General features: G+C 54.3%; 2 protein-coding genes across 6 annotated transcripts; one reads left to right on the top strand and one right to left on the bottom strand.

Moving 5' to 3' along the window:
• Nucleotides 1-1407: 1407 nt before the first annotated feature.
• ARHGAP1 (Rho GTPase activating protein 1) lies at nucleotides 1408-19690 on the bottom strand. 2 transcript variants are annotated; one of them, XM_028111290.2, is made up of 13 exons: nucleotides 19610-19690; nucleotides 15879-16060; nucleotides 15561-15656; nucleotides 9575-9662; nucleotides 5920-6051; nucleotides 5467-5553; nucleotides 5171-5269; nucleotides 4703-4810; nucleotides 4528-4604; nucleotides 4203-4280; nucleotides 3600-3728; nucleotides 3330-3433; nucleotides 1408-3201 (listed from the first exon to the last, which is right to left on the bottom strand). In XM_028111290.2, the coding sequence occupies exons 2-13, from the start codon at nucleotides 16009-16011 to the stop codon at nucleotides 3013-3015; spliced, it is 1320 nt and encodes a 439-aa protein (XP_027967091.1). In that variant the 5' UTR covers nucleotides 16012-16060; nucleotides 19610-19690; the 3' UTR covers nucleotides 1408-3012. The 2 variants fall into 2 exon arrangements, with proteins under 2 accessions (XP_027967091.1, XP_027967092.1); XM_028111291.2 differs by lacking the exon at nucleotides 15561-15656.
• A 147-nt stretch (nucleotides 19691-19837) lies between these two features.
• On the top strand, nucleotides 19838-25051 carry ZNF408 (zinc finger protein 408). 4 transcript variants are annotated; one of them, XR_015766693.1, is made up of 6 exons: nucleotides 19838-20171; nucleotides 20479-20756; nucleotides 21465-21526; nucleotides 21751-22010; nucleotides 22666-24407; nucleotides 24707-25051. XR_015766693.1 is itself a non-coding variant. In XM_028111188.2 (6 exons), exons 2-6 carry the CDS (start codon nucleotides 20123-20125, stop codon nucleotides 24165-24167), a joined length of 2151 nt encoding a protein of 716 aa, XP_027966989.1. In that variant the 5' UTR covers nucleotides 19838-19941; nucleotides 20041-20122; the 3' UTR covers nucleotides 24168-25051. The 4 variants fall into 4 exon arrangements, 3 of the variants coding, with proteins under 3 accessions (XP_027966989.1, XP_027966988.1, XP_027966990.1); XM_028111188.2 differs by having other exon boundaries at nucleotides 19838-19941; nucleotides 20041-20171; nucleotides 22666-25051; XM_028111187.2 differs by having other exon boundaries at nucleotides 22666-25051.
• Nucleotides 25052-25253: the final 202 nt, after the last annotated feature.

Genomic DNA, 25253 nt, shown 5'->3' with positions numbered 1-25253 from the left:
CTAAATTCAGCCCAAAGCTAGGGCTGAAAAGGAGGCTGCTCACTGCTGCTGCTGTGGGCCCTGGGAGCCCTAGCTTGTTGGTTAACTGCACCTGACATTGGCCGTGATAACGGACCGTGCAGCCGGCTGGGACTGTCACCCAGCTACTGAGTCAGAAGTGAAGAGACTATCCCTTGTGTCTTCACCTTCAGTTGGGATCCGCCCCCCAAAAGAGTGTTCACTTGCCACGTGTCTCATGATGGTGTCCTGCCCCTTTAAAGCGTCTCGTGACGCTTGGTCCCCAGACACCTGCTGTTGCCAAGGCAGGGGTAAACTGGCTTTTGAGTCACTCTGCGGAGGCCCTGCCAGGAGCCCAACCCGAGTAAACAGCTCTCCTGGTCTGCTCCCCTCTCAGAGTTGCCCTGGGATACTGCTCCTCTGTTGTAAGCAGTCACCCAGTTTAGAGCAGAGCCAGTGAGAGGCTGCCAGGACCTTCTGCTGGGGCCAGCTCAGGGCCTGTTTGTCACCACCAGCTTCACACCGCTGCTTGATCCTGCAGCTCTGGCCCCGCTCCCCCAGCCGGAGCAAGCAAGGAGGGGAAAGAGAACAGGCCACCATCACCTGACTCATCAACAGGCAGGCTGCAGACAGGTGCAACTTGACACTGTCCGCTGTGCCAAGAGAAATTCTGGCCTGCCTTCCAATGACAAACCATTATCTTTAAATTGTGGTAAAATACACATAACTTAAATTTTGCCATCTTAATGTTTAAAGCGCAGCAAAACCTAGTCAAGAGACGAAAGGAAAACTGGCTCTCTCCTAGCCTCGGTGGGACCGGGTGGCAGGTGGAAATGGCCAAGGCGCTCAGGCTGAGGGGAGGGTGGGGAGAAGCTAACAGTCACACGAGGCTTCCAATCGTAGCTGCTACACGAGGTTGGGACCATCTCCTCATTCCTCTGTGCAACAGTGGTCATTCTGGTCACCACTGGGCACTTGCTCTGTTAGTCCTGTGTCACTTCAGAGCCTCAGAAATGAAGAGACCGTTCCAGGTGGGCTGATGATATGGCTGTTATCAAGCGGAGCTGGTCGAGGGTGATGGCGCCAGGACTCAAGCCCATGTTGCTCTCGCCACAGTCCCTTCTGTTCAGGGCCAGAAGGGGCTGTGGTCATGGGGTACTGCCCTTGGCGGCCCATTGGGATGCTGCACACGTACAACATGGGGTCACTGTTCACACGTCCAAGCCTGGAGGACGTCAGAAAGCCGGCTTCACACCCACTCCCAAGGGAACGAGACAAGGAAGGACGAGGTCAGATGGACTGGGGAGGGGGACTTCCTGAGGCCCCACCTGCTCATCTTCCACAACCACACACTTCTCAGCCTGTTCTGAGCCTCCAGGCGTGCTTCCTAACACCCGGGGGGCGGGGGGGGCAGTTTTCCATCTCCTTTTTTATTGAAATACAAAAAGTGCAAAGGTGAAATACATGATTGGTGCCCAGGAAGTCATTAAGTGTGAATGTGAACACTTGATTCACAGTACTCTCCCCCTCCCCCCGGGGACAGACCAGTGGGACAGGGGACAGGAGAAAGACCAAAGAGATCTATGAGGCTCCCCAGTAAATGGGGCTGTGCGTAACACCTGGTACACAAAGGAGGGCAGAAAGCAGAAGCCCGGCTCGGGCCAGAGACATAGGGACTGACAAGGAACCAGCAGCCACTCCAGGCCCCCAGGAGTCCTGACATGCTAGCATCCTCGGGAGAGAGCCCAGTGAGGTCAAGACTGAGGCCCCACCACGCAGATGGGGCTGGTCTGGTCAATGAGGGCCGCCACGGTACAGACTCGGGCCAAGGCTAGGGGAGCAGGGCCACTGTGCAGGTACTTCCCTCTGCTGCCAGGGGACAAGACTGCAGGAAGTGGGGTCCCCGGGGTTCACCAAGAAGGCGGGTAATTCTAAGGAACACAGTTGGAATGAGAAGTACCAATGATCGGGGTCCAGGGTTTCTTAAAAGACAACAGGGCCCTGGGGGACGTTGCTAGAACTCCCGTGGCAGGGGTTGACTTAATTAGCAAGGTCTCTGCTCAGTCCCTCCAGGAGTCACTAGCTGGAGGAAGAAGCCACAGATCCGGAGGCACTGAGTCGCTTCTGGCCGGAGCAGGGACCTGTGTGACCCCACCACAGACCCGCCTACAAGTGCTTAGGCTGAGGATCTGCGAGAGTGGGAAGGGAGGGGAGGCAAGGCATGGAGGGCTGAGACTGCTTGTCACTGGCCCGACCAGACACAGGGGGCTTCTGGGTAGGAATGGAGTGTCTGTTTCAGATGGATGCTGGGACTCAGCCCTATCATCCAAGCTGCCAGTCCTGGCAGAACCAGGGGGCAGGAACATCCTGGGGGCAGTATCACTTGAGAAGGGCTGACCCAGGATGTGTGCAAGAGAAGGAGGCAGAAGTAGGAAGCAGCCTCTGGCCTTGCCAGTCCTTAGCTGTGTCAACACCCAAGGCTGAACCTTTAGAGGGGAGGACAGCAGCAGATGCTTTGCGCACAGGCCTTCACCGAGGCTGGGAGGTGCGTTGGTAGGGCGGGCCCAAGCCAGCCCAGCTCAGCTGCTTACCCCCCAGCAGCCAGGAAGGGGACCAGCCCCAGCTACCAGCCCAGCTGGCATGACAGAGGCATCTGCAGTTGCCAGGAAAAGAGAGGCAGGGGAAAGTGGGGAAGCAGCTGCTGGGGCCAGTCTTTTTCCCCGCTGGAAGAGCCAAGGCCAGGTCTGCAGAGCCTGGCAAGGAGCCAGGGATCCAAGGAGGCAGTGAGAAGTATAAGGCGAAGAAAAACGTCTCGTGGTTACAGCGAGGACTCCAGGGCTGGCGAGGCGGGCTGGACAGAAGGGGAGGAAGAGCTGCCCGGCTGGCTGGCCCCAGCTTCCAGCCCGCAGGGGCTCACGGCCCCTTGGTGGGCAGGAGCCCCAAGCTCCGATAAGGCTGAAGCCAGGAGGAAGAGTCCCAGTTGGGGCTCTCCGAGAAGGGGCAGCAGGGCAGGGCTCAGAGCCCCCTGGAGTCAGAGCTGGGGAACAACTCCCCTTGGTGATCCAGAAGGAACTTGGTGAACGTGTTGATGGGATTAATGGCCTTGAGGGTGATGGCAGCATCCTTGGCCCACAGCAGGTTAGGGCCAAAGACAACAGCCAGGTTAGTGTTGGTCATCTTGTTCTGGTCACAGTGGGCAGAAATCTGTGGAGGGAATCAGGGGGCTACAGCAGGAAGCCACAACCCTGCTTCCCATACCCGGGAGCGGAGGGGTGGCGGCCCCTCCCCTCCTTCCTCCAGGTGAACAGCAGAGGCTGAGGCCCCAGGCTCACCTGCACCAGGAAGGCAATGAGGAAACGAAGCACCTGGTAGCTCTCCTCAGGCAGCGTCCGGAGCACCTGCAGCGTCGCTTCCACTCTCTGGCTCTCATCAATGTCTGCAAGGAACCAGGGCCCAGGTCACAGTGGCCCGGCGCCGGGCAGAGGGGAGACCCCACCCAGACTGTCCTTGGAGGACAGGCCAAACCTGCCTGCTCTGAGTCCAGCCCTGGCTCCAACCCAGCAGAAAAAACACCGAGCTGGGGAGGGAAGACGGGCACTCACTGAGGAAGCCCACAACGTGGGGGTAGAGGTCAAAGGTGAGCAGGGGCTCAGGAAGCTCCCGGAGGAAGGTCTTGAGGATGACAGCTGGCAGGTGCAAATCATTGTACTGGTCGAAGTCCACTGGCAGCCCTGGAGGAGGGGGTGGAGAGGAGCTGGGCCTAGCCTGGAGGCCGGCAGCCCATCTAGAGGCCTGGAGGCCAAGCAGACCCCACTGCCCGCAGCCACTGCACCAGCCCCCTCCTCCCGTGGAGACTCCTCTTGCACAGCCTTCCCCTCTTGCTCTGTGATGAGGGGACCGGGTAGGATGGGGCCTCCCAGCACACGCTACAGTGATTCCTCGTCTCTGAATGAACCTGGAACCCGGGACCCAGAAGCCTGAGCGATGAGACAGCAGGCCTGGGACAGCCAGGCGGGAGCAGGACCCATGCAATCAGCCCAAATGCCACAGAACCTCTGACAGGAACGGAACGTGGGGCCCCTGTTTACGGGGGAGAAGGCAAAGAAGCCCCTTCACAGTCACACTGATGCCCCCATCCTCCCCCCCACCCCTCCACAGGATCTGTACTGGCCCTGCGGGCCTGGGCACACCCCCAGACCACTCACCCATGTTGTACTTCTGCTGTACTTCCCGTACAACTTGGGTGTTGGCTGACCTCCGGAAAATCCCCTCAGTGGTGAGAGCTGGGAAACAGCGGGGCCCGGTGAGTCTCGGCTCTGGGGCAGGGTGTAGACGCCTGGACCCGCTCTGTCTCAGGGCTCCAGGCAGGGTCGGTGTGGGCGCTGGTTGCACATGGGGCCTCTCAGCCCTGCCCGGCACCTTCCCGAGGGGAGCTGGGAGACAGGGCTGAGGAGGGGCTTGGGGTCGGGGCTGAAGGGGAAGGGGCAGGTCCTGGAGGCCCTGTGGCCAGTGAGCGGCCTTGGCACTCACCGTGGGCCTGCAGGTAGGCAACGGTCTCCCGGAGCACAAGAGGAATGGGCTCCTGCTCTGGGTTCTTCTCCTGGAGGCTGTTGGGAACAGGGGCAGTGAGCGGGGGTTTGAGCGGGGGTTTGAGCGGTGTCTGCCGCCCCCACGTGCCAGACCTGCCCACCTCTCCTATACTCACTGCTGCAGCGAGACCCCGAACTGCTGGTTGGGCAGAGGGGGCCGTGGTGGCATGGGCTTGGGGGCCGTGGCAGGGCTCTTCTGTGTGGATTTGAGGAAGTCGTCATACCTTGGGGAGGCAGATGGAAGGGTCAGGCCACCGACCTGACTTTGTAGTCACCTTGTTTGTCAGGCCCTTACTGTGCTCCTGCACAGAGTCACTTCGTTCGGCCCTCCTAGCAACCCTGCTCTGCCCACAACCAAGTCAGGGCCGAGGGGCTCTTTAAGCGACAAAAACAGGATCCGAACCCACGCTCCCTGAACCCGTGCGTGGGCTCTTCATCACTACCTTCACTTCCTCTGCTCACCCGGGGCTTCTCGAGGCTCCATCTCCCCTTGGCTGGCATGTTCTTCCCCCCCACCCCCCGCAAGCATGACATACCCGTACACCTAGCCCGGCGGGCACACACAACCCTTGCCCCCTCCTCACTTGAGCACTTGGCGAGGGATCCCCAGTTGCTCCAGCTTCACATGCTCGCTCAGCTCGCTCAGGTAGTTCACGTAGAAGATCTTCTGCCCAAATTTGAAGCTACCGGCAGAATAAAGGGCACGGGTAGGCATATTTCGGCAGGCCTCCACCATCCCCTCAGCAGCCCCCCAAGATCAGACAACGGCTGAGCCCCACAATGGCCTGTCTCCAGGATGCTTGGCCTCCTCAGGTATCTGGTTCAGAGTTCAAAGGGAAGCATGGGGAGGCCACTGTCCTCCCCCATCAGCCCCACTCACCTAATGATGGGCTTAAAGAGGATAAGCAGGGTCTTGATGAACATGGTGGGGTGCACGATGTACAGGGCCTTAATATTCTTCTTGTACCTGCAGAGAGACAACAGGAACTCAGCAGCAGGTGTGCTGGGAGAGGCACAGAGCTAGGTTCTCCGGGTACATTTTCTGATTTGTGTCCTCAGGGAAAGCCTGAGAGGTAAGTAACGTGGTAGTCCCATTTTACAGATCAGGAAACAGACTCAGAGAGGTTAAGTACCATGAAAGATCACAGACCGAGGAAGTACAGAGACTGGGATTTAAGCCCAGGGTGTTCCAACTTCAGATTCTTTGCTTTCACCCAGGCGGGGGCGCCTGCCTCCCTCCAGCACAGAGTAAGCCCCTGAGCAAGCAGAGGGCAGCCTGGAACCTAGCAGAGCTGCTGGCTCCACAGCCCCCTGCCCCCGGGCCCCAACCCACTTGCGGTCAAACTCGCGGTAGGCATCCCGGAGCCAGCTGAGGGAGGGCTTGTTGTCGCTGGTCAGGCCGTGGTGCAGGTAGAGCAGCGTATAGTCGCTCTCCACGTACTGGTCCAGCGTGCGCTTCAGGTACCTACAAGAGCAAAGCCCCACCCGGTTCAGGAGGGGCCCCCGGAGACACGACCTGGCACCCCAGGGGTCCCCTGCTTCTATCCTCCGCGTCGGTGTACTGCCTGTTCTGGCTGCACAGTCACCCGCTGCACTGTGTGGAGGAGGTTCAGGGTCGCAGCTGGGCTGGGCGGAGGAAGAAGAACAGCAGTCCTGGCCAGAAACCAGGAGACCAGGACTGGAACTGGAGCCCTCCGGCATACCTGCAGGAAAAATGGGAGTAACACTCCCCGCGGGACTGCCCAGAGTCGACCATGATGATGACAGTCACCATTCATCAATATTTAGCTTTTAGTGTCTGCCAAACACTCTGCGTACATTATCTCATGCCTTCCTCGTAACAGTTGGGGCTGAGATTATCTCCTCCTTACACGGGAGGGCAGTGAGGCTCGGAGAGGTTAAGCGCTTATCCAGAGTCACACGGCTTGTGCTGGAGCCTGGAGATGAACTAACTCCCAAGTTCACCCTGCTGACCACACAGGCAGGCATGTGAAGTGTCTAATGCTGGATTATTACTGTGATTCCAGCCCTTACTGCTGTATGGTAATTTAGCCCTTGTACACTTCGCAGCTTGCAAAGAGCTGTCACATGAAAAGATGCATTTTGCAACTATAAAATAGCAAAAGTTGTAGTGACAGTACACCTCCCCTTTGCTGGATGTTATGGCGTTTTGGAGGGCCATAAAGTGATGTTTATCAGAAGCTAAAAAATGTTCATACTCTTTGACCCTGTAAAAACATATCCAGGAAGTTAGCCTAAAGAAACAATCAGAAATGAACAGAAGCATTTTTGTCGAAGGCTGTTCAATGCAGCCTGTTTTACAATGGAAAAAACATTTTTTTGAGCAGCAAGCTAACTGTCCAAAAACAGGGAACTGGTTAAATTACAGGCCATCTATAAATAGAATACCTCACAGGATGTTTCTGCAGACAGAAGCAATCTGTGAAGTTAGGCGTCAGGAGAGTGGTTACCCTTTGGGGAAGCAGCTAGAAGAACAAAGGGAGGCTTGTGGGTGTGGATGGGTGTATTTAGTTTCTGAAAATTCATCAATTAGTATGACAATTTACTTTTCCGTACACATGTATGCCAATAACATGTTTTTAAAAGATGTCTTTGGGGCGCCTGGGTGGCTCAGTTGGTTAAGCGACTGCCTTTGGCTCAGGTCATGATCCAGGAGTCCCTGGATCGAGTCCCGCATCAGGCTCCCTACTCGGCGGAGAGTCTGCTTCTCCCTCTGACCCTCCCCCATCTCATGTGCTCTCTCTCTCTCATTCTGTCTGTCTCAAATAAATAAATAAAAAAAAATCTTAAAAAAAAAATAAAAGATGTCTTTGAAGCGTGTTTAGTGTTCAGAAGATAACGTTATGTGAAATACAGAGGTGACTATACAAAGGTCTGTATGAGTTATAGAAAAAGGTGAATACACGAAAATATTAACAGCAGTTTTTTTCTCTGGGTGGTAGGTTCATGGGAGATTTTGTTTATCATTGCCTATATTTTTTCTTTATAGTTACATTTTTCTAAATCCTTGAAATCTGTAATACTTTACAAATGTATATGAGGGCATTTCATGTATATTATCTTACCCAATGCCCATGACAACCCCGTGAGATGGGCACAATTCTTATTTTTATAGGGTTCAGAAGAGACCTGCCCCCAAACACACAGCTAGTAAGAGGCACAGTGAAGTTGAACTGGTCTTCTGAATTCAAGCTTCAGGCACTTTCTCTTTCAAGCCCCTAGATGTGGCTGGACAGCGGGAAAGGCCAAGGCTGTGATAATGGAACTGATCTGCGTGGAAAGCACTGCCCCCACAGGCTGCATGGGGGCAGGGAGACCCCTCCGGGAAGGGATGGAGGATGGACAGGATGGATGTCGGGGGGCTTCCAGAAGTCAGAGGAAGCCCCCCGAGTGGTGCAGACTCACTCAGCAAGCTCTCTCCTGAAAACTGGGTGCTTTCCCAGCTCCCTCCTCTGACTTCCTCCCACTCAGACTATTCTCTGGCCAGGAGTCTGTCACCTGCCAACTCAGTTGCTGGTGAAACCAAAGGGTAGGGTGTGTGACTCAGCTACCCTCAGGCTGAGCCCCCTGGCCTGTTCCTGGCTGGGCCATGGGATGGGCCTCAATAAGGCTCTGTCTGCCCAGCTGAGGGGGTGACAGGAGCAGGGCTCCGAAAGCCTGAGAGAAAACTCCCACAGGGCTGGAGAGCCTCAGGCCTGGCTCACCAGGACTGCAGACTCCTCACTCAGGCCCTTCCCCTTCTGCAGCTGTCCCTGACCCCTCCCCTCCCCCTACACACACACATAACCATTCAGGATCCCAAAGGGCTGGTATGAGCAGTGCAGACGCTTTCAGTTTCAGGGAGTGCTCTAAAGAGATCAGGAAAGAAGTGCAAGAGGCTAACGGGACACGCACTGAGGCGCCTCAGGAGAAGTCCGTTAGGGCTCTACCTCCAAGGAGGTCCAGTGCGTGCCGGGGGCCCACTGGTGGCTCAATAACGACTGCTTATCAGAACAGGGTCTGTCAGGGGCGCCTGGGTGGTGCAGTCGGTTAAGTGTCCAACTCTTGGTTTCAGTTCAAGTCATGATCTCAGGGTCGTGAGATCGAGTCCCATGCTGGGCTCTGCGCTTAGCACAGAGTGTGCTTCTCCCTCTCCTTCTGCTCCTCCCCCTGCCCTTTCTCTGTCTCTCTGAAATAGATAAATAAATAAAATCTTTATTTTATTTTTTTAAAGATTTTATTTATTTATTTGACAGAGAGAAAGCACAAGCAGGAGGAGCAGCAGAGGCAGAGGGAGAAGCAGACTCCCCACTGAGCAGGGAGCCCGACGTGGGGCTCGATCCCAGGACCCTGGGATCATGAGCTGAGCTGAAGGCAGACACTTAACCGACTGAGCCACCCAGGTGCCCCATAAATAAAATCTTAAAAAAAAAAACACAAAAAAACAGGTCTGTCAAACTCCTGCTTGCAATCAGCTTTCCAACTGGCATCAGATTTCTAGACCAACCAGAGCTATTCCATATATTTGCTAACAGAACCCAGACAGGTACAGAGGCCACTGGCTCCAAATAACACCAATCATTCATGTAAATGATGAACTGCAAGCACAGCAGAAGCTCTGCATCACAACCATCAGTCCGCACCCAGGGATGGTATTTTACTTTTCCAAGCATGTTCGTGTGCAGTATCTCTATTCTACAAAGAAGGAGGGCTGCATTTTGATGCCCTCAGTGAAGGAAAACTGGCTTAAAGAGATGAAGACACCTGCCAAGGTTGCAGTTTCCCGGACTAGAAACCAGGTCCGACTCTTAGCCCGGTGCTCTCCCCCAAATGTAAAGAATAGCTCCCTCGGGAGTAGAGGGGAGGCGTGGAGGGAGATGGCTTGATACCTCTGGGCTGGAAGTGACAGGAAGGAGAATGGCATCAGGTGATGGGGGGTGTTGGGGGGTCTGGGCACCGGTCCCACCACCTTCCCCGTGGATACTCACCCCAGGAGTTTGCTGTGGTCCAGCTGGTGGCTCGGGGGCATTCGGCAGGCACTAAACACAATGATCTTCCGCCCATACTTGTCATCTCCTAGGTGTGGAGAAAGGTGGAGCGGTGAGTGGAAGATCAATGGAGAGAAGCGGGGCGAGGAACTGAAGGGTGCCAGGCCTGGAGACCCGTGCCAGGTAGTACAGGGGCCAGAGCGGCCGAAGTGGAGCCACCTCTGGGCAGCTGTCTGCACTCAAACATGTGTCGCTGAAGAAAGAGGGACAGGTTGCTCTCGGGGCTACTGAGCTGGGGTCTAAAAAAATAACATGACTTTGTAAAAAGTCACACCTGGCAGAAACATCCACCTGCCCATCAATGCGTGAATGGATAAAGAAAATGTGGTGTATCCATGCAGTGGGATATAAGTTGGCCATAAAGAGGAATGAAGTACTGATCCATGCTACATTGTGAATGGACCTTGAGAACATGGGGCTAAGTGAAAGGAGCCAGACCCCAAAGGCTACCTATTGTATGACTCCGTTTATAGGAGTTTATCTAGAATAGGTAAATCCACAGAGACAGCACATTAGTGGTTGTCAGTTGCTGGAAGAGGGGAGATTACGGATTGGCTGTTTATGATTATGGGATCTGGCATGGGTATGGATGAAATTGTGCGACTAGACAGAGGTGGCTGCACCCCACTGTGAATGTCTGAAATAGCACCAACTGCACATTTTAAAATGGTTAACTAAAAAAACTGAAAGTCACATCCACCAAAGCAATTGTTACCTTGTGGAACAGTCATCTTAAAAGCCCATGCTTATTCCAGAAGCACCCCCTCTGAGCAGCGTGTATTTGGAAAACGTCTTGACACTGCCTTCTCAGCAAGTCCAAGGCCAAGGAGGACACGGGAGTGATTACTTAATGGTCAGGTCTCTTTTTTGACCACTAGCAGCACTTTCTGACTGTATTACTAGGATTATTAACCACACTTGGTTCTGACTGACTTCTGGACATTTCTAAAAATCATATCCTTTATCATGAATGATATTCTAAAGAACATGGAGTTCAGAGGAGTTTGTAATGCTTTGGGAAAAATGCTCATTTGGCTGTAATTGCTCAGGGGTGTTCATCCAAAACTGGTCACTATTTGATGGTCTGATCATCTGGCTTTGTCAAGAAGCGGGGGGCTCCTGCCCTCCAAGGTGAGATGTTCTTCCAGTGTCAGGACGGATCAGGGATACCAAACAAAGCTCAATGAGGACAAGGCCTGGTCCCCACTCTCGCACATCCCAGGAACCCTGCCTACATCTTTACCTTCACACCTCTCCAGAGACACCAAACCACACTTGCCTAATCCCCATTGCTTCAGAGGCAAATGAAAATACCAATACAACCCATGAAATGCATGAAGTCTGTCCTCCACCTACCTCTGAGGATTAAGGACCACCCCCCCGCCATGCCTTGCTGAGTGTCCTTCTCCATATTTAGTAAACCATGATCTTGATGCTTCTTCTCGGTCAGAGACCTAACCCAGGAGTCAGTACTTTTCCAAAGTGGTTGCCAAGGCTCTGACCCTTTTCTGCAGGGCTGAGGCAAGACTCATCAGAGGGGCTGAAGGAGGCTTCTGGAATGTGGGCAGCGTGGCTCCAGGCGCTGCTGGCTGCACGGCTCGGTGCTTTGGCCTGATTTCGCACCTCAGTGCCAGCAGTCTGACTATCATGTCCAACCTCTAGATCAGCCCCTCCAACAATCCCATTTCCACCCAAAACACCCCCTGAGCCTGGTTCCATCCTAAACTGCCCCAAGTTCTAGCCTTGGAGAATTATGAACACCTACATGCCCCGAACTCTCCTGCCTGGAATCCTCCATTCCTCCCAAACTCCACCCCAGATAAACAATCTGGGCCCCCCAAGCTGTAGATGTTCTTTGGAATGACTCATAGGACTTTCCAGTCTCACACCATGCACACCTGCAACACAAATGTGCTTGCAATCTAGTCCATACCAGGCAGTTTCGGGCCTCTGCTGTTTCTCTTGCCAGACAGAACTTCTCAAGACAATTCCACAACCCTCCTCCAGGCTAACTCCTTGGAATCCTTAAGACTCGTTCCAGGCATGATCTCCTCCCAGAAGCCTGTGTCCTCCCCACCTTCTCCCAGATAGGTTGGCTGTCCCTTTTCAGGGCTCCCAGTTTGAACAATCACCCATCTCTGTCGTGACACTTTGATTCTTCTGTAGAATTGTTTATGTGCCTGTCCCCTCTACTGGCTTATGAGCAGGAATTATGTCTCATCCATCTTTGAAACTCTAGTGCTGGTCCAGAGCCCAGCACGTGGCAGGTATTCAAGAAACGTTGGAAGCCTGCACAAAGTCATCGGTCGGCATTATATGGTATGCCTGGTTCTATTTCCGAGTTTGCTCACAATGATATCTAGGTTACGAGACTGCTTTAGACAGTTTCCCAAAGCCTGGGACAGAGGCTCTCCAGACTTATGAGCAGAGAACCCTCTGCAAGCCCGCCTGAGAAGGTGCAGTTTCATCCAGAAGCAGGTGTATTTTGAAGGAGCAGATGCTACCTGCTTTGTCACACCCTCACCTAGATCCTGAGGTGCTGGGTTCCCTCCAGCCCAGTGGGGGTGGCTCTCAGGCCTGTTCTGATCTCTTCCCATAGGCTCTGACAGAAGGAGCAGACTGGTGGAGTAGGGACAAAGGGTCAGTCTGGCCAAGCCAGCCTCATGTACAATCTGGAACCTCAGAAACCCCTGGGCTTTCTGCCATGAGCCTGTGAGGAGAGGGACATCTGCCTACTCCCCTCTAAGCAGAGGAAGGACCCGGAATGTAGGGGAAAATGCAGGGAGGAGCATGGAGCAATCCAAAAGATTCTTTTCATCCTCCCCCCAACATGAGGCAGCCCTCATTGGCTGACAGGTTTGAGGGCTTAGGCAGGATGGAAGTCTGAGCTCACAGGGCTCTGGAATTTAAAAAGCTAGTAACTGGTTAAGCAAGCAATTGAGGTGAGGGGCCCGTGGCTCTATCTCTCAGCTGGCCTCAACACCTCGTAAATGGGAAACTGCGTTCTCAACCAGGGCTCCACCAAGGCCATGATGATAGATTAAAAATACTACAAACACATGCACATATACCCTAGAAGAGGTCCACATTGCTCATATTCTCAAAAAGGACTCAGACCAGTTCTAAGAACCCCTTCACTGGACTGTCTGCTCCCTGATGGAAGTAATGTGTGTTTTTCCTCACTGAATCCTCCATGCTGACTATGGAGCTTAAAAATACCTGTTGGATTACGTCGAACAGGGATGGGGGCAAAAGGTGGATAGGTGAGGGGCTGGATGGCAAGACTCTCAGACAAGCAAGGAACGAGATGCGGGTGACCCCAGGGCCTAGCCCCTGTCTTCCCCTCCTTGGAGTGGAGTCCCGCTGCTCAAATTCTTGGGTGGCTTGGCATCTGCCAGCAGACGAAGTAACTGCCGCTACGTGAAGCAAGTGTGAAAAGGCTGGGAACTTCCCTCCTGACCTCAGAAGAGAACAGACTTCTGCCCTGGAGACTAAAGGGAGAGGAGCTGGGTGCACTGGTGTCTCCAGGGCACTGGGGGAAGGGCTCAATGAGAAGACACATTTGTGGAAAACACCAGGAAAAGAGCAAGCTGCCTGGGAAGGGAGCCTCTGCATTCCCGGGATACCAATCAGGAACGCTCCCAGGGTGGCCTGGGTGTTAATTAGCAACAGCGCAGTCCTCCAGCAGGCATTCTGGGAACCACCAGACCAGCCACCACCCGCCCACAACCTGCAGAGCAGGCCCAGGGGATGGGAGGTGGGGGCTGGGGCACTGGGCTGGGGCCGGCTCACACATTTGTTAAATTGTTAAGTGGTCAGGAATGCTGCAGCCAGTTGACATCTGTTGGTGCTTGAAATCTGCCATGGTAGAAATTACAAATGCAACAAATAAATAGTAGCCTTTTTCCCCCCTCCCTTTCCAGAGAGCGAACTGCTAAATGTTTGCCAGCATACCACTGGAAAGAACCCACTCGGACTGAGTCAAGTTTGAATGTGGAGCTTGACAGCTACCACCAGCATGGAGAAGAGAGGCTGCAGAGGAGTTGGGGACATCACCCCCCCATCCTCCATTCCAACATGGGCTCTTTCTCCAGTTTCTAATGCCGGGAAACTGGCTTCCCAGGAAGGACATCACCATGGTCTCGTCAAACGTCTCCTGCTCTGGTGGTGCCAATCCACACTCTTCTCAGCAGTCAGAGAGGCACAGCCATGGGGACAGCCCCACCAGAGGGGCCCTGAGCCAGCACTAAGGCCAGCCCCCCCGTACCCCCCGCCATGGGACATGGCCCCTCCGTCCCCAGGAGCCCCTTTCCCTTTGGGCTCTGGATGTGTCCCCACACGGCACCACCCTGTCAAACCTCCTGTAAACCCTTTGCTAGTTCCGGCTCCCAAGTACCACCAGCTCCCAGCTCCCTGGAGTGGGGCTGCAATTAAGCTGGCCCCACCTGGCCTCCACCAAGAGACCCTCTTGATCCACAGCCCAGAGGCCAAGCACAGAGAGACAGAAACACCTACCTGGCTGGGCCCCCTCAGGCTCATCACACCCTGGGGAAACAGAAACATGTTGCAGCTCTGCTTGCAGTGGGGAAAGGGGTCACCCAGTGCTGGGGTGGGGGTGGGCCCCCCTTGCTCTGCCTTGTGCCTTGGCCAGGAGGATAGAGACTATGTTACATCACATCAGATACCCACCCCCATGCCCCAATCAGGTCCATTTCTGGAAGTGAGGAAAGAAAGTTCTGAACCTTCAGTGACTCTCCTGTGCCCAGGTGAGGACCAGGCCGGGAAAGAACTCTCAACCTTGCTTCTGTAGGGGTGAAAGAAGCCACAGCCAAGGCCTCTGACTCAGACCAGGACAGGCACCAGGAACACAAATGCCATGGAAACACCTCTGACATTAGGGGCAAATCTTTCAACTGCCCCCTCCCTCTCTGAGCCCAGCATTCAGAAGAGATAGAGCTCCCTGTGGCTTCCCTATGGCCAGATGCCTGCACGGCCCCCTTAGCCAGCACCACTGGGCTCCAGGGCCATGCGCTGCCTGGCCTCCTTTGCTCACCCCAATGCCTCAGAGCAGGGCCATGCTGTCATCCTGGCTCACAGTTACCTGTCCTCCACCAGTGAGGACAGACAACCATTAGGGAAAAGACAAAGAATCCTACCACTCTGATTTCCTCTTCTAGTAGTAGTAGGACCTTAAGGGCAGAAATCGGTCACCAACATCCTTGTTACCTCCCCTGCTCTGGGTCCTGCGTTATGAACAAGAAAGTGAGAGCTCACTGAGGCCAAGACCCAAGGCGGGGGCTCCATACCCACGCTCAGCACGGTAGCACATCTGCCAGAAACCTGATGCTCCAGGGGGTCATGGGGCCCCTAACTTCTGGAAGGAGGCTCTGCCATTCCAGACTTCCCTGGAGGTCGGGTTCCCCCCAAAAGGAACTGGTACCTCCCTGGTCCCCAGTAACTGATGGGGTGGAAAAGCTGACATCAGGGCAAAGGGAAGGGAGGTTAGTGGCCACTTATTTGGGGTCAACTATGTTCTGGCTCCCGGCTAGACCCTGACAGACACTCGCTACTATAATCCTCTCAGCGACCCTGTGAGGGAGAAAGGAGTTCAGAGAGCAGAGCTGGAAATTAAACCACTCTCTGACTTCAAAGGCACTAAGCCACACTGCTTCCCACACACCATCAGCCAACAGAGACAATGGGGTCAGAGGTCAGGATGTGGTTGCTGGTGGAGAGACCAAGTGGCCATCACAATCAAGTCTGTGATTTTAAAAAACGGTACGTGTGTGGCTCAGGAGCCCCAGGGTCAGGGGTGAGACCACAGGGCGGGTGCCCGCCCCTCCCCCAGTCCCTTCCCCTGTGGCCCGAGGGGCGGGCTTCCTCAAGCCGGGAGGGCAGACCAGGAGGCAAAAGGTGCAGTGCTCACCTGCCACCTCCACAATCTGGTGCCGGGCAATGTCGTAGTAAGGGTCATCCCACTTCAGGTGAGTAACAGGTTCCGGGGAACTGCTTTTGGAGTCATCTGAGGAACACCGCAAAGTCAGGGGATAACCTGGGGGCTGGCAGTGTTCTCCCTGAGACTCGTGTTCTTTGATCCTCCTCCCCCGTAGGACATGTGCCCCCAGCCCCACCCCGGGGCTGGTCTGCTTGCCCTCCTCTTGCTCTCCTGGGATCTCCCTTCAACAGGAAGGGAGACTCCCCTTCTAAGGCACCGTAGGGCCGCCTGAAATCCAGAAGCACCCACCTGACTTGGGAAAGTCAGGCATTTCGTCCGACGGCCAGTTCTTCTCATCAATGGAGGCCAGCTTCAGCTGGTTCAAGGCCTGGCTGGTGTCATCCAAGGTCAGGTCATCCTGCAACTCTGAAAGCGGGTCCATGAGCAGGCCTGTCCCCCACAGCTTCACTCCACAGAACCTGAAGAGAAACCTGGGGTGGGGGTGGCAAGTCAGGGACACCCTCATTTCCCTTGAAATCGATACAGCAAGCCCTCCTGCTCTCACTCATTCCTCCCCCAACCTCCCCTGTTCCTGTTCCTCAACACTTCGCAACCTTGCCAAGAGCTCCATGTCACCCTGGGTTCTCCACAGTTTAGGCGTGTTGCCAGAATAAGCAGCTGGGCAGAGGATGGCGCAGCTCGGTGCCTGCCCTCAGGTCCTCCAGCTGGCTAGGGACGAGCCGTGCCAGGCCCTGTGCTGCCCACTGCCCATCTGGTACAGTCATGCAGTTCCAGCTGCAAGGGGAGAAAAGTCCACGCACCTCTCCTCAGGGGTCATGGAGCACAGAAGCTTCCCAGGCCCCAACAGTTACAGAGGAGAGGTGCTGCAAGCATCTAAGGTGTACAGGGATGTTCCAAACCCCATTCGTGAAAAAGGTTAATTGTGGCCCTGGCTACTCCACCTGTCACTTGTGGCCTGGGGAAGAGGAACTGGCCAGAGACTCCAGGGCCCCAGAAAAAAGGCCACGGTCAAGGTGCCCAGCTGGGTTTGCCCCAGGACAGGAACAAGAAGCAAGGGATGGAATCTGCCTGCCAGTCACAGCAGACAATCTGCAGCTTCCTGGGGGCTCCCAAGCCCACTCTAATCCGCAGGGAGCTCCGGATGTAGTTTCAAGGTGGGAAAGGTCAAGAGACTGCCCCAAGGATTGGAGAGCACAGATGGGAAAGGGGGAAGCCCACGGCATCCAGAGCACTGAGTGACAGGAGGTGAAAACCAGACCCACAGCTACAGCAGGCGGAGAGGGAGAGGAGCCAACTCAGAAGCTGGGTTTGCCCAGGTCTGGGGCTGGTAGTAAGGATGTGGCGGTGTGAAGCCTGAGGGCAGCAGCTTCTGCCCTCGGACCTAACTGGGAGCCAATCCCCTTGCCACCCCAGACTCACCATGTGGGTCAGGGAGGGGATTCAGTCCACTCAGTCCAGCCCCAGAGAAGAGGCTGCTCTAAGCCACTACATTCCTGGAGCCCAAAAATGACATATATGGTCAGAGAATGGGCAGGACAGATAAAGAGTGCGGACAAGACCAGGCACGGGGTGGGAGAAGGGGGGACAGCTGCCAGCTAGGTTCCAGACGCCGAGAACCTCTGGGCTCAGAGGCAACAGGACAACCTCCAGCACCCGTCACCTCACAGCTGAGGACTCTGGATGGTAAGCCGGCCCCCTGTGCCTAGCAACAACCACCCTGTTACCGGAGCAACCACGCTGATTCAGTGGCAAAAGCCATTACAAGCTCCTGAGCCAAAGCCAAGCAGCCAAAGAGCCAAATGGCCATAAAACAAAAACCAAAAAAACCTTTCTCTTCCTTTCCTCCAGCCTCTTATCTGCTACGCTTATTCACTCCTGCTGCATACTACCAAAATATAAGTCCCTTCCACGAGCACAGAGAAAGATGACCCTCTTATTTGGGAACGCACTTCTCCCAGCGAGTACTGCTGCGTCCCCCACCTCACCTCACCCATTCCCCCTCAAGCCTCCAATGCAGGCAACCCTAAGTCTTGAGGAATCCACTCTTGCTTTACCCACAGACTCCTTCCCCCATTCAGCTGCATGGCTGTATTCCCCAAAAGGGGACTCCACTGGGTAACAGAGACAGAGTTCAGCTCACAATAAGCCCTGTTAGGCCTGAGCCTTCTCTCCTGTCACTGCCCAGGCACTTGATGCCCATTAGCCCTGCCCACAGCTACCCCAGAAGTCTTTCTGCAAACAGTGGGTGCCTGACGCAATGAACAAGGCATGGGGTGAGGTATATGGAGAAGTGGATTATAGTCCTGCTTGAGCCAATGAGTTGCAAGGATGCTGGGCAAGTCTTTTTCTTAACTAGACTTAAATATCCTTATCTATAGAAGCACAGGCTCCTCCTATACAGAAACATAACTCTCCAGTATTCTAAAATACTTGCACTAAAGTGAACAACAGGATTAGAAGGGACAGCTGCGAGCTGAAGTATGTGTGAGGGGAGGAGACGGACACCCTCTAAAGGGGAGCTGAACTTGAACTCCACCTCTTTTCCAGTAACTCCTCAATTTTGTCTGTTCTTCCAGAACTGACCCCTCCCCTATTCCATAACCGCCTTTTCCAGCAAAACTAATCACAGTTGTTTCTGCTTCCTAGCCAGACTGGCCTCCAACCCACAGCTGCTTCCCTCTGTGAGCCCTGAAGTTTAGCTCCTGCTCAGTGGGAAGGTGAGGGAAGCCAGCTCGGGGAAATTCTAATAATAAAGTGGTGGAAATGAAGTATCCTGGCCGCCCAAGACTCGTCACCTACAAGCCCTGTTCCACTCTGTGCAAAATATTCCTTACCCTGAGATTAGTATTTCCCCTCTCCATAGGTAAAACACCTACTTATACAAAAATCTTTGCGAATCATTTTAGGCAGAGGTTTTAACCTCTGGACTTCTCTGAAATTCTGATGAAATTTGTGGGTTTTTTCTCTAAGAAAAATCAGCACATGCATGAAATCTTCTTTGCGGTTTTAAGGGGTTCACAGGCCATCTGAGAATCCATTTAAGGATCCCTGACCGATTCAGCACAGATGTTGTCATTTGTTGAATGACTGAATAAATGAGGTCATCTCCTAAATGGAGAAGGCAACCAGTATTTGTTGAGGGCCTATATAGCACCATAAAGTAGACAGATTACTTTTTAACTTCACAACAGCACCAGTGAGGTTTATACTACTAAGCCCCTTTTACTGTTTGAGGAAAGTGAGGACCAGAAAAAATAAGCAAATTGTTTAGATAGGTCATACAGCAGAGTCAAGGTTTTAATCTATGTCTTTATAAGGTGGTCTCTTGATGCAGGTCAATCCCTCAACATTTCTCTAAATGACTGTCATTCATGTGATTCTGAAGGTTCAGAGAGGGCCCATAAAAAGATAAAGTAAAGCCTCTCCCCTAATCTTCACGTAGGGCTGAGATAACAACTTGAAATAGTATTCTCTGGCACTGGGATCACCCTCCTAGTTGGGGCCCCAGCATTGCGAAAATGCAAATCCCACGATACAATAGCAAGGCTTTCAACTACAAGTGCATTTGTCCAGAGCTTCATAGTTTGCAAAACCCGTACCGGGTGTAATTATCCCATTTCAGAGATTAAGAAACAGAGATGAAAGCGTGGCCTAGTTAGTGGCAGGCTGGGATACTTCCAAATTTCTTGTTCTTAGAGCTTCGCCAGATCGGATCAAAGAGACTTCCCCTTCCCATGGGCTTGCTCGATGACTGCGATCTGACCTGGACTCTGCCCTGGGAAGTGCAGGAGGAAAGCAGCGAAGGAGATGAAGTCCCGTCACTGCAGACCCGGGAGTGGGGCTGAATCCCTGCCGTGGGAAAGTCAGGCTCCTAGGCCCCATCCCACTCCTGCTCCCACCCTCGGATCCGCTCGGATCATCCCTCTGCGGACCCTGTCCCTTCCGGTGACCTGTCTAGTCCCTTCCTTCCCACCCACCCCCCACCACCACCCAGGAAGACCCCGCGCCCTGCAGCTCACCGTGGTCGGGCACTGCTCCCTCTGCCACGCCTGTCAAAGCTCGGCAAACATCCGGCTACGCGGTAGAACGGGAACCGCCCTCTCCCGCGCTCCTCTCTCCCCAACCACTTCCGCCACACCTCCAACCCACTTCCGGTTCGCTGCCCGGTCCAAAAATGGCTTTCCAGAATCCCTGCCCACTTCCTGCACGTACCGGCGCAAGTGCCGGAGGGGGGGGGGGGTGGGAGGACAGCGTATGTGTCCGACCCGTCCCTCCCAAAAGGAGGCGGTTGGAACAATTAGTTCCGCTTTCTCTGATGCTGGAATCCCTGGTGGTCCTCTGGAATACTATGGTTCTTATTGTTCTCGGAAGGAGTTTTGCCTCGTCGGTATTCCCCAACTCCCGGGTCTGTGCACCGATGAGTCTGACTTTTAGCATTCTTTCCTGACAGGAAATTTGGAAGCCGATGACTGTTTCCGGGGGGAGCGGAGAAGAGGTGCTCACTTCCGACGGAAGGAGGATTTTCTGGAGGGATGGAGGAGGCGGAGGAGCTGCTCTCCGAGGGCGAGAGACTGCAGCTCGGTTAGTGACCTGCGGTGTCTCCGACCCTCGGCCCTGGCCTTAGATAGACCTAACGTTCCCTGCCTGGTCAACTCTCTACCCCAGGCCCTTTTCTTCTCTAGCCCGGGATCCTTCTCCTGTGCCCTCAGAAGTTTCTGGGGGCTTCAGTGTCCTCGAACCCCCTCAAACTTCCGATCGGCCCATTTAGAGCCCTTATAGATCCCTCAGACTGCCAAGGCCTAGCCGGATCTGCGGTTTCCTCTCGCACCTATCCCCACCCGCACGACCTCTTGGGTCGCCCCCTCACTGCTTTCCCATCTCCCTGCAGCCCCTGACCCGCGCCTGGGCCCGGACTTGGGATGGATCCCTCCTGGACAAGGCTGTGCTCAGGGCCTCAAGGACTTCCCGCCCGGGCCGACCCGGGCCGTCCTGGCTCTAAAGAGCCTCCCCCGGGGCTTGGCCCTTGGCCCTTCAGTCGCCGAGGAGCAGCGCTTAGGGGTCTGGTGTGTCGGGGAAGCCCTGCAGCCGGGACTGCTCTGGGGGCCGCTGGAAGAGGAGTCTGTATCGGAGCAGAAGGATGAAGGAGCGAAACCACGGCAGGAGGAGGTATTGAAGAATAGGACTTGTCTTCTCCGTGACTGAAATTGTGGAAGAGGTTCAGCCATTTCTGGACAGCTCTTCAGTTAGAAGAAGCAGGGTGTTTCAAGAGATAGATGATAGTTTTGCCCCTTCTCTCCAGGACTGTCTCTTCCCCTCACTTGCAGTAGTTAAGGAATCAAGGTGCAGAAAGGTGCTGAGAGCTAGATTAGTATAGTGTCAGGGGTGATGAAAGTCAAGAGCAAGGGTGGTTAGGATTAAAAAGCCATGGAATCAAATCCCAGCTTTGTCACCTAGCTAATGAAATGATATGTGTCATTTAACTCATAAGATAAAGGCATGGCCATTTTATTTTAATCTTCCAGGATTATTTGGAGCAATAGATGAAATAGTGCAGGTAAAGGGTTTCGTTGCATAGTAAGTCTTAAAAGATGATGTACCTCTTAACTCTTTTTTTTTGTTTGGTACTCGCTGGAAGGCAGTAATGTGTTCAATTTAGTAATTCTCCACACAGTGGGAGGGAGGTGGGGGGGGGATAGTCTTTTGGTCTTTACTGGATGAAACATCAGACAACACAGTCCTGTAGAACCAGAACCAGAGCATTAACCTTCCAGGGGCTTCATATTAGATCTGTCTCAGGAGAGGTTACATCCCCTTTTTCCCCTACCCTGGTCCCCCCAAACACATGGGAGAAGGACTCTTATTGGTTTATTTCAGGACGTGTCACTAGGCCCATGGGGAGACGTGTGTGCTTGTGAGCAGAGTTCAGGCTGGATCAGGTAAGTTACAGGAGAGTTTGTAGTGAAGATGGTCCTTTTTGAGGCTTTCTGTCATGGCATGAGACGGAACCAGAAGCCCACTGTTAATTCCCGACCCAGTGAGTTTTTGCAGTGAGTGTTCCAAAGGCATGGGGTCTTTAGGACTCGGACTGCCCAGAAGCTGGGACTTTAGGGAGGGCCACTTGAAGAGGGTCTCCTGAGCTAGCTCTTCCTCTGCTTTGCAGTTTGGTGCAGCGGGGCAGGCTGGAAAGTGAGGGGAACGTGGCCCCGGTGCGGGTCAGCGAGAAGCTCCATCTGCAGGTGTACCAGGTCGTACTGCCAGGCTCTGAGTTGCTGCTGTGGCCCCAGCCTCCCTCTGAGGGCCTGAGCCCCATCCAGCCCAGACTAGAAGAAGAGGTAGCCATGGCTGTGGTGACGGAAGCGGACTCTGCTGTCCAACGGGAGGTGGACTCCCCAGGGCAAGATGCAGCAGAACCTTGGGCAGGTATGTGGCAAACAGATGCTATCTTCCCCAATTATCACCAGAACAACCTGTTGATAAGACAAAGCAAAGCTATGGCTCACAGAGATAAAGGAGAACATTACAGTCTTAGTAGGTTTTCTGAGGGGAAAGGGGAAGCCTGAATATTTATTGAAATTTTGAAGTCTGGTATAAGGTGGGTCTTCCAGTGTGGAATGGGGGCGGGGCTTGATCGGGATTGAATAAGGATCATGACATAATTGTTTAGTATCCATGGACTCCCAGGCTAGAATTTTCAGGCAAGAGGCTCAAAGAGTCATGGGAGTATAACCTGTCATTTGATGCTTTCTATTGCAGAGTGATGGGTCTTGTCCTTAGAATGAACAGTATTGGTATTTATCTTCCTGAGTAAGTTTTCTGGAATAGTAGGGTCATGTTGATGAAGACAGCAAGCTGTGTATAAGGTTTCCAGTGCTTCCCCAGGAGGCACCTGAGACCGGACATGAAGATAAGCCGAGCATGTGGTTCATGTTCCAAGGAAGAGATCGGTGTTCTTGGTCCTGCTGAAGTTCAGGGGCTGAGTAGGAAGAGACACATATTCTTATAATTTCCTGGTGACAACACTGCTACCACCTGCTACAGTTTCTCCTAACCCCAGCACCCCACTCTTGCCTTGCAGATCCTGGTCACCAGTCACCAACCCCCAGCATCCAGGCAGAGAGTATGGTAAGCCCTGGACTTAAGCCCCAAACCCAGGATCAGCTTTCCAAGGAGAGCCAACCACTCGGCCTGCCCCCTCAGGATGGCAGCGTGGAAGAGGAGGACCCACCCCAGACACAGGTGCCACCTGAACCTCCGAGCAGCTCTGCTCCCCAGCAGGGCCCAGAGAGCAGTGAGGCCGGTTGCTCACCTTCTGCCAGGGGCAGCCAGCTGCATGCTTACCTGGTCAAGAAGTTACATAGCCCCAGTGGTCAGTGCCCACCCAGAGAAAAGACCTCGGAGCCCAGGGCCCAGCAGGCTGGAGAACAGCAGGGGCCAGCAGGCTTCCCTGCACGCTTGCGGAGCCCTGCTGGCCCAACAGGAAGCTCCCCGAAACAGAGGCGGCGGTACCGGTGTGGGGAGTGTGGCAAGGCCTTCCTGCAGCTGTGCCACCTGAAGAAGCACGCGTTTGTGCACACAGACCACAAACCCTTCCTTTGCACTGAGTGTGGCAAGAGCTATAGCTCAGAGGAGAGCTTCAAAGCCCACATGCTGGGCCACCGTGGGGTGCGGCCCTTTCCTTGCCCACAGTGCGACAAGGCCTATGGCACCCGGCGAGACCTCAAAGAGCACCAGGTGGTACATTCAGGTGCCAGGCCCTTTGCATGTGACCAGTGTGGCAAGGCCTTTGCCCGCCGGCCCTCCCTGCGGTTGCATCGCAAGACCCACCAGGTGCCAGCTACCCCTGCCCCATGCCCATGCCCCGTGTGTGGGCGGCCCCTGGCCAACCAGGGCTCCCTGCGGAACCACATGCGGCTCCACACGGGGGAGAAGCCCTTCCTGTGCCCACACTGTGGCCGGGCGTTCCGCCAGCGGGGCAACCTGCGTGGGCACTTGCGGCTGCACACAGGGGAGCGGCCTTACCGCTGCCCGCACTGCACTGACGCCTTTCCCCAGCTGCCTGAGCTGCGGCGCCATCTTATCTCGCACACTGGGGAGGCCTACTTGTGTCCCGTGTGCGGGAAGGCCCTTCGAGACCCACATACATTGCGTGCTCATGAGCGTCTGCACTCAGGGGAGAGGCCCTTCTCATGCCCCCAGTGTGGCCGGGCTTACACGCTGGCTACCAAGCTGAGGCGCCACCTCAAATCCCACCTGGCCGACAAGCCCTACCGCTGTCCTACCTGTGGCATGGGCTACACCCTCCCGCAAAGCCTCAAGCGGCACCAGCTCAGTCACCAGCCTCCCGCTGCTTCTGAGCCCACTGTGGTATTATTGCAGACTGAGCCAGAACTAGACACCTGCGGGGAACGGGACGTCTCCCCAGCCCGGGACGTCTTTGAGGTCACCATTTCTGAGAGCCAGGATAAGTGCTTTGTGGTACCTGAGGAACCAGGCCCCACTTCCAGCCTGGTGCTCATCCATAAGGATATGGCCTTTAGTGCCTGGGCAGAATTGGTGGAGGTAGAGATGGGCACCTGACCACCCCCCCCAGGGGAGTTCTATATAAAGCTAGTGTTTTCTAGCTGCTGGGTGTCTGCGTCTTTCTCTTTGGGTGCCTGATGGAGGGTACTCTGAGAAGCAGATCAAGGATTTCCCTTCCTGTTCATGGACCACCACATTGTTTCCCAAGACTGTAAGGAAAACCTGTTCCGGGTTTAAGAACTTCTTACTGACTTCCTATAGAGCTTGTTCTGCTTTCTTCTCCAGGAACTCCTCAAGGTGCTCGTTTTTTAAATGTGATGGAAGTGCCCCCCCCTTAGGTAGTCCTGGAGCTGCCCTGCTGGGGTGCTTAGTGCTGGCATCATCATTCCCACTGAGCCCCCTGAGGGACAAGCACTTCCATCTTGAACCAAATGGAATGACTTGAGGGTTAAAAGGCCAGAGGCTGAAAAAAAAAAAAAAAAGACCAGATGCTGAGCTCAGCTCACGGCTCAGTTCTAACTTGGGCTGTAGGTGGTTTGGGCAGCCTTTCTCACCATCTGAGGGCTGTGACGTTGGTTTTCTTTCTGTGCTGACAGACACCAGACTCACTGAAGGCAGCCAAGGACAGATCTGGAGCCTTCTGAAGACCTGACCAAAGGCAGCCCTATTGAGGGAAGGAACGAATACAGGTTTTGCATCAGTGGTGGGCCTGGGCCACCCTGGGTGCTGGGACGCAGCTGTGAGCCAGACTGGGGTGACGTCCTTTACAGAGCTCATGATCTAGGGCAGGAAGCGTTGGACAAGAGTTTGCAGAGGATCTGTAGCTAGTGCTACGTGGATGTGTTACATGGGATGGTTTGGCTTGGTCTGGGGGCATCAGGGACAGTGTCCCCAAGGAATCATAATGATAAACACTCAGCCCTTTTTGTGGGCCAGTTCTTCATGTTTGTTTATATAATCTTCATAGCAGCCCTGTGAGGTCGGTGGTTGTAGTAGTAGTCTGGTTTTACAGATGAGGAAACAGCTTGAAGTGTCCTGCTCAAGGCAACAGTTCCTAGGTAGGTAGCAGAGCCAAGACAAACTCTCACAGTCTCATGCTGGCGTAAGGCTGTTAACCCCGGCACTGCAGCCCTGTATCTCAGC

Source organism: Eumetopias jubatus, unplaced genomic scaffold (genome assembly GCF_037043125.1).
Source record: "Eumetopias jubatus isolate StellerSeaLion01/CBP00866 unplaced genomic scaffold, mEumJub1_p1.0 scaffold_13, whole genome shotgun sequence".
NCBI lineage: Eukaryota > Metazoa > Chordata > Mammalia > Carnivora > Otariidae > Eumetopias > Eumetopias jubatus.
The sequence above is the reverse complement of the archived record's forward strand: the minus strand, read 5'-3'. Positions and strand labels throughout refer to the sequence as shown.

Excerpts from the sequence above, each read along its gene's own strand:
- ARHGAP1 (XM_028111290.2), bottom strand. The coding sequence starts at position 16,011 with ATGGACCCGCTTTCAGAGTTGCAGGATGACCTGACCTTGGATGACACC. Across the intron at positions 3,434-3,599 it reads CCACGTTGTGGGCTTCCTCA|ACATTGATGAGAGCCAGAGA; the intron begins GTGAGTGCCCGT and ends GGTTCCTTGCAG. Across the intron at positions 3,202-3,329 it reads TCATTGCCTTCCTGGTGCAG|ATTTCTGCCCACTGTGACCA; the intron begins GTGAGCCTGGGG and ends TTCCCTCCACAG.
- ZNF408 (XM_028111188.2), top strand. The coding sequence starts at position 20,123 with ATGGAGGAGGCGGAGGAGCTGCTCTCCGAGGGCGAGAGACTGCAGCTC. Across the intron at positions 20,172-20,478 it reads GGGCGAGAGACTGCAGCTCG|CCCCTGACCCGCGCCTGGGC; the intron begins GTTAGTGACCTG and ends ATCTCCCTGCAG. Across the intron at positions 21,527-21,750 it reads CAGAGTTCAGGCTGGATCAG|TTTGGTGCAGCGGGGCAGGC; the intron begins GTAAGTTACAGG and ends TCTGCTTTGCAG.